This window comes from Octodon degus, unplaced genomic scaffold (genome assembly GCF_000260255.1).
Source record: "Octodon degus isolate 3935 unplaced genomic scaffold, OctDeg1.0 scaffold00074, whole genome shotgun sequence".
Classification (NCBI taxonomy): Eukaryota; Metazoa; Chordata; class Mammalia; order Rodentia; family Octodontidae; genus Octodon; species Octodon degus.
Window position 1 is genome coordinate 9,474,039 of NW_004524650.1, and position 10,569 is coordinate 9,484,607.

At 42.3% G+C, this 10,569-nt stretch overlaps 1 protein-coding gene across 3 annotated transcripts in view; it reads left to right on the top strand.

Annotated features, from left to right (window-relative positions):
- Positions 1 to 10,569, top strand: part of Tgfbr3 (transforming growth factor beta receptor 3) — a 196,778-nt gene extending 186,209 nt beyond the window's left edge. For all 3 annotated transcript variants that reach the window (XM_023720259.1, XM_023720261.1, XM_023720260.1), the window contains exon 17: positions 7,118 to 10,569. In XM_023720259.1, the coding sequence (XP_023576027.1) occupies positions 7,118 to 7,236 (119 nt within the window). In that variant the 3' untranslated portion in view covers positions 7,237 to 10,569. The remainder of the gene's footprint in view (positions 1 to 7,117) is intronic.

Sequence of the window (10,569 nt, forward strand, 5' to 3'; positions counted from 1 at the left end):
ATCCAGGATGTGCCACTGCTAGGCACATGTCCTGCCACTGAGCTGCATCCCCAGCCCTATTTTTTTAATTACAAAATGTTTTTATTTATTATTTATTTCTGTATTTATTTTTGCAGCACCAGGGACTGAACTTGGGACCTTGCACTTGCCAGGCAGGTGCTTATGCCTGTTGAGCTATCTCCCTGGCCTCTCCACACTCAATCTTACCCTTCACTTTTTATCAGTGACTTACTCAAGGTCCCTGGGAAATTGCTTTGTACATAGTGGGAAACAGGCCTAGTGCACTGCTGGGACTCCTCGGAGTCACATGGTTACAGTCAGCCAGGACTGACCTCTGGTTTCTCCATGGAGAGTGTACTCTTCCTGTCCTGTGTCAGATTCAAAGGGTGTGTGGCCATAACACTTGTTTCTTCTTGTCAGATAGTAAAACTTTAGCTTAACATGTACAGTGACACTTCAGTTTATGAACACTTTTGTTTGCGAACAATTTGTTTTACAAACAAAAGCATCCAGCCAAATTTTGCTTTCGAAAGCAAACACCACACTGGATGACAAACATGATCACAGCCCTCCTCCCCACCATAAGCACAGCCATCTTCCCCAAATCATAAAACAAATTAAGTCTGTAAACCGAGGTACCACTGTTTATTATTATTATTATTTTTTGCCTCTGGTTAGTATCTGCTAAATTTTTATGGGTTCTCTCATATATTCATTCATTCATCGAATTTTTTTGGGGTGTCATTAAATGCTAGATGCTCTTCTGGGCACTGGTAGCCTGGTAGTGAACAACAGATGCCTCGTGCCTGTGATTCTACAGATATTGGGAGGAAGAGAATTACCAGGCAGTAAACAGTGGTTCAGTTGAAGCCCAAACATGGGCACGTATATCAACCATTAGGAAAGCGCGATTCAGGAAGTTTTGTCAGAAGGATGGAGAACTGGTAAGATAAGTCTCATCAGAGCAGGAGAAAAATATTTGTTTTTTAAAAATTAAATTTCTTGTAAAAATTCCACAGTACCTGAGGGGAGACTGAAAAGAAAAACAAAGGATCTAAATGCTCAGAAGCTCAGGGAGGGCCTCAGCATCTTGGGAAAGAATTTACAGGAACAGACCCAGGAAAGCTGAGAGCTCATAGCCCCCTGTGTTTAACTGGAACATCTGAGTGGCAAGTGAGTAAGTCCTGCCTTCTGTATAGTCACAAAGTGTCCTTCTGCTCTGACTCATCCCTCTTTCTCCTTTTGTCCCCCACAGTCCTACCTTGGCCTACATTCATGTTCTTTTCACCAGGGCTAGGCTGGGAACTCAGCGAGACCCCAGGTCTCTAGGAACATTGCAGCCTCCAGGGATGCTTGTAATTCAAAGCATTTACTTGATTCACGTGGGCTTTAGGTATGTGCTGGGCTTCCACGTGGAGCAGAGTGTGTTCAGTGAAGGCTTATTGAATACAAATCTGGAGGGACTGGGACAGGCATGCCTAATTGAAAATCTCCACATTTTAATTTGGTTTGTGAAACATAGTGTTTTTTCCACTCTTAGGTATCTTTCTACTCATACACCTGAGCAGGTTTAAATATCATGCATTTTTATAGGTCCTTGAAGTCCACAAAGATTTTCATATACATTTCTTGTTTGAGCATCACAAAATCAAGTAGAGAATCTTTGTTGTTTACTAAAGGGAAATCTGACTAATACATCTAGCTTAGCACTCAGACAAACTGTGATGGGCAACCTGTGGTGTGCATGCTGGAGTGGGCCGTTTATATCACTGAGAGCTGTAAAAGGTCCGCCATCACTGAAATGGAGCTTCAAGTCCAGCTTCTGGCAATGGCCCACACCTTGAGGTGCAAACATGTATATGAAGTACAGCCTTTCTTTTCCACCCAATCTTCCTATGCCTCTTCTCCTTCTCCTCTTATTCTTATTGTCAGGGTTTAAGTGCATTCTATTCAGGGGTCACAGAAGCAAGCAAAAGTAAGATACAGAAAACCAAAGGTAAGTGCAAACAGGTTGCGGTACTGGACTACAGAAAGGAAACAGGCAGTGGGACATTTTGAAAGATTTTAATTCCCACCTTGAAAGATTATTCCTTGGCCTATGACATCCCACCTACTCCTCCTGGAGTGTTTTGCCTTTAAAAGAAAGTTCTTTTAGCTTAGAGGGTTCAGAGGAATTATTGGAAATGATAAAAAGTGATTGAAGACGTTGCTAAACTGCAGCCAGCTTTGTCTGCTGTCCTTGTGGGAGTTAGGACATCAAGAACCCCATGTTAATTGATACAAAACTGCAATCAACACACAGGCTTACTCATTTTTTTTTTTTTTTTTTTTTTGCATCAAGGAATGTAAAATCAAAATCACCCCAGGGTGTATGATTTTCAGTCCTGTGTGTAAGTATCTCCTAAGAAGGAGATCCCATAAATGCCCTCTGTAACTAACCAATTCTCATAACCAGCAAGTTCTTTTCTAATCTTCCTATGTCTCTGTTTCTGCCATTTAAATGCATTTTCTTATGTTCTGCCCTCCAGAGAGAAGAAAAACAGCTGTCTAGTCCTCTTTGTAATAATCCCCATGAGCAGTATTTGCAAACAGTTTCCTTCAGATTAGTCTAAATTCTTCTCATCTGTCTTTTTTTTTGGTCTGTCTTTTAAGCTTTTGTATTGTCATTGTTCCCTGCCTTGTTGTTTCCCCAGAGAGCCTTTGCGTGTCACATGTCACTTCATTTTGCGTAGGTAGTATCTTGCCTAAAGCTGCCACAGTGAAGGAGTTAGAGACAAAGACCCAGTTTAAAATAGATAACTAAGAGGTAACAGAAGTTCAGATTTGGGCAACACTATCCCAGACTAAAGAAATAAAGCAGATTTTCCATTAAGAAATACATTTTTCTGGTTCTTAAAACATCCCTGGCACCATCCGGGCTCGGCCCCAGGCTCCGTGAGGTGGGTGGGTTAAACCTTGGTGCTGTCACCTGAGCACTCCCTCCTCTCCGAGCACTCCAGTGCAGACGCTGTTCCCTACTCGCTCTCCTTCCTCCCCATTGTGGCCTGAGATTTGAGGAGCAAAGTGAGGCTGAGCACATGTCTCTGAGGGCCAAGTGAGATATTTGTCAGGAAGGAGCCTCCCTTGAACTTTTTCCATTTGTTCACTGAGTCTGCTCGGTTTAGTCACAAGTCCTGCCCATTTGCCTCTTCCAGAAGCAGCCTGGCTCTTCACCCAATGGGCATTTCAGAGAGGGGGTGCTCCACGCCGCCCATGCCAGTGTGATGCAGATTGGGAAGCCGAAGGCACCATTTCAGAAACCCCAGGGACTCTGTGGCTCTGGACGCAGAAGCAGGAGCCCATTAAATATAGTCCTTCATGACGAGCATTGCAGTAGTGCTTCCCTCAGACAGTGAAAAGTCCTGTTCTTAATTTGGCCAAAAAGTAAAAGTATTGGGCCGGGGAGATGGCTCAGTAGAATAAGCGCTTCCCTGGCGAGCGCAAGGGCCTAAGTTCAATCTCCAGTTCCACCACCCCCCCCCAAAAAAAAAAAAAAAAAAAAGTAGAAGTAGAAGTATATTTTTTAAACTTGGAAATATTGAGAAATTTTGTGTTTTACGTGTGACAATAGCCAGAGAGGTAGAAGGGATCCTCTATACTGAAGGGCATGTCAACATTTCCAGACGGACCATCCTTAATATTATTGGATCGAAGAATACAGAATATTAGGCTACTGTGGCTTGTCCACCTGCAGGAAATATCCTGTAGTGGTTTGTTTTTTTGTTTTTGTTTTTGTTTATATTTAGGGCAGGGTCTACAGGGTCCAGGGTCTTACTGCGTAGGTCGGACTTATAGTGATTCTCCTGTTTTCAGCCTCCCAAGTGCTGGGATTACAGGCACGCACCCCCATGCCCAGTCTCCTGCAGTGTTGACTATAGGGGTTCTTGGGATGTCTTATTTGGAGGTTTACTTCTGAAAAAATTATAGGTACATTTTAGGTATAGATAATTATCACATTCATCATAGGGAATTTGTACCTATACATGATATAACTGGATTCTTTTTTTCTCTTTCCATTCCTTTATCTTCCCTTTAACCCATTCTCCTCCTTATTTACAAAAATTTTGTTTTCATTTTTTCCTTGTTTTTCTTTTTTTGTTTGTGTTTTAGGGGTTTACTTGGAGTAGTGCATTGCATTACCATCACCAGGGTTTCCAAAACTCTGAAAGTTGAAAGATCTCTTTTTAATGTGTGCTCAATAAACTAATGTGGCAACAAATTATATTTGGCAAGTAGACATTGGCAAATATTCAGACTTCCTGGGAAGGGCATGGCTCTGGCATGTTTCCTGGGTGTGACCCTAGGACATACCGTGTTCTGGAGAGTGAATTGCTCCCTGCCACTAGAGGTATTGAGCCTTCCACCTGTAAGTGCCGTCAGGCTTAGCAAGTGAGTTCTGGCCAAACCAAATGGGAAGGGGTTGGCTTACTTTTGTTTTTTTCTCATGAATCCTTTATTTTGGTGGGAAGAGAGATTTTTAAAATGTGGTTCGTGTCTGGCCATATTAATCCTTTTTGTAGATAACACGAGGGTTCAGCTGAATGTGGATCAAAATGTGAGTTGGAAAGGCGATACATTTTTAATATATGAATTAAGAGTTGTTAAGGTGTTTGATGTACGTGTGTGTGTGTGTGTGTGTGTGTGTACATCAAAATTGGGGTTTGGATGTATCTGTCAGTAACAGAGTATGTGTAAGGGCCTGGGTTTGATCCTCAGCACTTCAAGAGATATTTGATCCCCTTTAGAAATAAACTCCCACTCTGGGGAAAGTAAATTTTCAGCAGAAAGTTACTGCCATTGTGGCAAATGTCTCATGCTTAATTACATGTACATGAAGAGAAGGGCATGATGCCGGGGAAAACCCAAAATACAGGTTTCCAAAGAGAAGCATACAAATACGGAGTTTGCCTACTTCTTTGGAACATGGATCTCTTTCCCTCTCCATCTCACCAATCGTAGGAGAAAAGACAATTGAAGGAAACACATGGGCCAATGTACAACAGGCATATAAATGCTGTAAGGTTGATGTAAAAATGTGTGGAGCTGTGTGGTTTCATAAAAAGGGTGACGGAGAAAGCTGTAACCAGACCCAGGGGCATGAGCCAGTTCTACATTTTGCAGAACTGCTCTTTTGGCAGAAGCTTTTGAAGGGCCCCCTGAAAAGGAATGAATGTAACAGGCTCAAGTTCCTGTACTCGAGGGCAGAGGCTTTGCTTGTGTGTTTTGTTTTAATGAAACAGAAGGGAGGGTTGCTTATCTCTGGCTGATAGATGTGCATTTCAGCATGACAGGAAAGAGGAGGCTTGTTCATAAACAAGCCTGGTCCTTTGGGGTTTCCTGCATTGGAGGGAGGACACTGCTTATAAATTTTATGCTCTGAGTTTTCAAAGAAAATGTAGTTTTTCACTGGGAGCCCTGATCACTTTTCCCTACCTAGAACCATTTTTTGAGGGTTGCACTGAGGATAGTTTTGCTGGAGAGAACTAACTCCAGGGCCTTTTGGATTGCTAAATGCAAACCATGTGTGTGACCTGAGGTTTCCTCCCTCTCCACAGCCCTGTACATTTGGCACAAAGAATCGGTTTAGCTGAAATGCTGTGGGGTGTGTAATGAAAAGTGGGATGCTTAATATGCTAGGAGATGCTCCCGCAGGATGCGTTCAGTAGTGAACTTAGCGTAGGGTGGGTACTTGCTAGCAGCCCCTGTAGTTGCCATGTGCACACAGCTAAACCCCTTTCCCACAAGTTGTTTTCCATAGCAGCCCCTTCCTAATCCTGTTCCTCAAGCAGCTGTGCTTGGCACATGGAAGTTGTTGGTTGTAGCTGGGCATATCCAGACTCTACCAGCCCAGTTTTAAACCTTTTGGAAACAGGCCCCAAGGGTTGGGGATGTAGTTTCTGGCAGAGTGCCTGCTGCCTATGCCCAAGGCCCTGGGTTCAAGCCTTAGCACTAAAACAAAGCAGAAAAAGGCCCCCAAGTTGCCAAGCATCTATTATTACAACTTAAATGCTCACCCTCTTTCATGGCGCGTGTTTGGATGTCCACCCAAAGCTTCATGTGGTCACAGATGGGGCTTTTCAGAGGGGGCTGGATCTAGGATGTGTGATGCTGGAATAAAGTGTATGGTGCTGGGGTGAAGGGTGTAGGATTGCCAAATTAGCCCACTGATTGGTTTGGCATAGTTCTAGGTGTGATCAATGGGAAGGCCTGCCCTGGGTGTAAGAACAACCTGCTGTAAGAGTGGATAGCCTGAATAGGATATAAGGAACAGAAAAAGGGCTGCTGGTGTGGCTTGCTGCTTGCTGCCTTTGCTGCCTTCTGCCTGCCCTTAAGCGTTTCTCCTCTGTGGGGCCCTTCTGCCTTGCCACTTCACTGTGGAGCCAGCCAGTTCCGAGCTGAGATCGCTACAAACTGTGAGCCAAAGTAAACCACCTTTAACTTTGGGTTCTTTGCTTCAGAAATGAGAAAAGTACCCAAGATACTCTCCAAACTCTACGGTGTCTTTGAGAGAAGATGCATAGTATTTTCTGAACACTATCAGTTAGCGCACATAGCCCAGATAGTGCTGGTATCTTCAAAGACTGTAGGTAAAGAGGATGACCATGAGTTTGAACCTAGCCTGGGATACTTAGCAATTTAGCAAACTCACACACACACACACACACACACACACACACGAATGAATGAATGAATGAAATTTGGGGAGGCTTCCTGAGATACAGCTCAATGCCAATCCCAACTATTGTAGATAAAAAGTAACAAAAAAGAAGGAGGGGGCTTGTAGATCTTGAAATCCAGGGAGTTCCTTATCATCAGCTGTCAGGCCTTGGCTACTACAAATGCCTGTCACTTGGTTGAGAAATCCTTCTCCTTCCTCCACGCACATGGCTTTCAAAATAAAACAATAATAAACAGAAAAACCTTAACAGTCGACATGGACCTGGGCTTTCTGCTTCCTACCCACAGCTGTGAAAAGCATCAGCTAAAATGCCAAAGCAAGGGGTAATGTTCTGTGCTGTGATGTACATAAAACAGATCTTTTTCCCCCTCTCTCTCTCTTTTTAAAAATTAACTGCAGGGGAGACAGCAGGAAGGCAACAAGTCCCCACCTCTCCACCAGCCTCGGAAAACAGCAGCGCCGCTCACAGCATTGGCAGCACGCAGAGCACGCCCTGCTCCAGCAGCAGCACGGCCTAGATGCACCCCACCAGGCCTCTGCTGCGAGGGCAGCCCCGGACACTGATGCCACACGTCCAGATTCAGAAGGCTTGGCTCGGGTTCCCTTGTAAAGAGAGAGTGAATTTGAGCGTAAAGATTACCTGTTATGCTCACCCCTCATCGTGGCCAATAGAAATGGGATCCCTGGATCCCTGCAACACACTAGAATTCATGTGGAAAAGCTAATATGGTGGCCTCCACCAGCCCCTCCCAGGCACGCGGGGGGGGGGGGGGGGGGCTTCTCAATGTGAAACACATGCCAGTTTTTAAAATGCTGCTTTGTCCAGGTGAAAATATCCAGAATAAGGAGCCCTGAGTTTGACCTACACTAAAGGAGATGGTCAAAGGGTAAGAGCTAGACGGTAGACCCAGTGAGACAAGGCCAGAGTCTGTGACATCTGAACCAAGGTAGAAAACGAAATGCCTCGAGGCTTTCTCAGTGTGCCTCAGTGCCTAACCTGCACCCCATCTGGATGCATACTACTCCTGACAGGCCACACTCTCTGGGCCTGAGGTGTGACCTGAGGGGAGCTGCCTTCAGGGACTGCGTCCTGCCACGAGTCAAGGCAACATTCCTTTCTTGATCCCAGGGCCAAAACCAGTGCTAATGACTTTGTCAGCTTCTTATCTGCCCCCCGCCCCCACTAAAATCATGTCTTAAGACAAATTTTGTCTTCTTATAAGTATGTAGAAATTGAAAATGGCCAAGATCTGGAGCTGCAGATTTGTACACCTCTCATTCTGTTAAATTAATATCTAAATTGGGGCAATATTCAGTCATAACATTGAGTAATTTGCGAAGTGATATATGTATATGAGTACAAGTGTACAGTATGTCACTGTCACCTGGAACATTCATTTCCTTAGTTGAAGAAGCTGAAATAGGTGCAGTGACACTTGCCCATAATACCAAGGTGGAAGGTTTACCAGCTCCCCTAGCATGACCCTATCTTAAAAAAACAGATGAAAAAAATCCATTTACATTCTGATAATGTCTGCTGCTTCCAGAGTTGGAACTGATTCTTAAGTAATATTTGGTAGAATGAGCATTTTCTTTCAATACACATCAACCTTTCTAATAAGCCCTCGAATGAAAAGCAAACCCTTTAAGAAATGTGAATGCCTGTTAGATTCTTGTGGGTTATCTGAGTATGTCACCAGTTCTGTGAGGGCGCTGCTGAGCAGGGGAAAAGTGTACTCATTTGGTTTGCTTTTGTTAAAATACATCCAGACTCAAAAGGATTTAAAGTGAATTTTATTAAATAGAATAATATGATGCCACATTGCAGCTCAGATCTGCTCAGTGATACCTGTATGTTAAAAAAGAATACCAGAAGGGAATTTCCATGCCAAATCATTTACTACTGACATGACAAATTACATACAATTCTTCTTCCATAATCCTCCCCCAACAACGTAGCATTCCATAAATAGAACAAGTTATATTCTATCCTAAAATACTCATAACCAAATTCCACTGCCTTTAAAATATAGCAGTTATGCCTGGCCCTCTGTGAATAGAGCCTTCCATGTTGATGAAACTCAGAACCTTAAAGCAGTGCCCACAAGGCAAACAGGTAGCTAGAGACAATCACTATGATCCAGCACCAAGAACCATCGACGGGATGGATGTAGATATTCAGATGGGATAATTTTAACCAAAGCAGACTACTTAGCAGCTGAGATTTCCAGGCTGTCTACATTGATACATTGAACATTGTTTTTAGATTTTCATATACGTATGAGGACAACATGAGACAAGGAAATGTTTTCCTTTAATTTTTTAACATAAGGGTATCATAACAGAGGGCCCAGGTTACGCTACCTGTGTTTGAAAATAATGCGCTTTGCCTAACCTTCAGCAGAATGTATTGTTTTAGCATATTCTATGTATAAAAAAGTTTAAAGATGTCTTCAAAGAAGACTAGAGTCTTTAAGTCACTTATAGCTATATTTTACTACAAAAATTTGTGTATAAAGATATATTTAAGTGTTTTAGATAAATTTAAGTTACTCATATGAAATGTTTAATTTCAGTTACTGTGAATTCTTCGATCCGTTCTTTGCTTTCAAAAATAAACCACCTTTCCATCTTTTAAAAGGAAAATTAGATTAGCTACAAGGAAATATTAAAAGATGTGTTTCTTAGATGGGTAGGGTTAAAAACTTCTGTAATATATTTAAATGTATATTTTTGAGAGAGTTTCTACAGTGCCAATGATTTAATAAATAATCTTAAATTAATTTACAAATTTATAGATGCAAGCCAAAAGATTTTTAAAAGAGAGGAAAAACAATCCACTTTTATTTGTTTGGGTCTCATTGTCAGAAGTACTATTCAGATAGAGAAATTCATATTAACAAAGCCAAACCCCATATTGGAGAGTGAATTTCTTGAAGTATTTTTTAAAAATAGGGCATTTCTCCCTAGCTTCTTGTTGCAGCATTTCTGGTTGCTTCATCCTTCACAGTTTTAGTACAAAGTACAAGCTCTACTTTTATAACATGTTCTGCAAGTTTCTTTAAAACCATCGTTATATTCCAGTTGAACTCCCTTCTATCAGCAAAGCCCCATATTATTTCCATAGTACACCCATAATCCACAAAGCCTGTTTTGGTTTTTGTTTGTTGATACTGAAGCTATTGCTGAAATGTTTTAAACTTCACCGCAGACTGTCTGTATAACACCTTTAGCTTTCCACTGTGCGGGGTTTGCCAGCTGTTAACTCTGTATTTTAAAATGCCAATTTCTTTGGAGTAAGCTGTTTTTGTAGCTTTCCTAAACACAAAATGGTCTTTTCCTGGTGTGATAGTGAGACTGTAAATCCATTTCCTGCGTGTTCTCGGCAGGCGTGACTGCGAGTGTGTGTGGGGCGTGTGTGTGCCTACCAGTCTTTTGGGACTGTAACTACCTCATGGCTTGAATGATGACTGCTCACTGCTGGTTGTGTTAACAACACACATTTTTGTTGGGCGAGTCTTATGTGTGGCTTTTTTTCCTGTTTGTTTTATCTGGGGTTGTTCATGAAACCGACGGATATTTTCCTAAAAAGGACTATTATGAGTTTCTAAATGCAATTCTTCTCTCTTCTGGTTTTTACTGAATGAGCCTGATTTTGTTGCTGTTTTTTCACCACCTGTGAGGGTAGAGAGAGTAACCCAAAAATCCCTGTGGCCAGTTTGAACACCCCTGTTGTAATCTTTGTTTGGTGTGTCAGCAAATTTGTCAACATGCTTAGCTGTGTAGTCTTGATAACCACAGTTTTAAGTCCTTTATCTGTGCATAATAAAAAGATATATATCAATTATGAA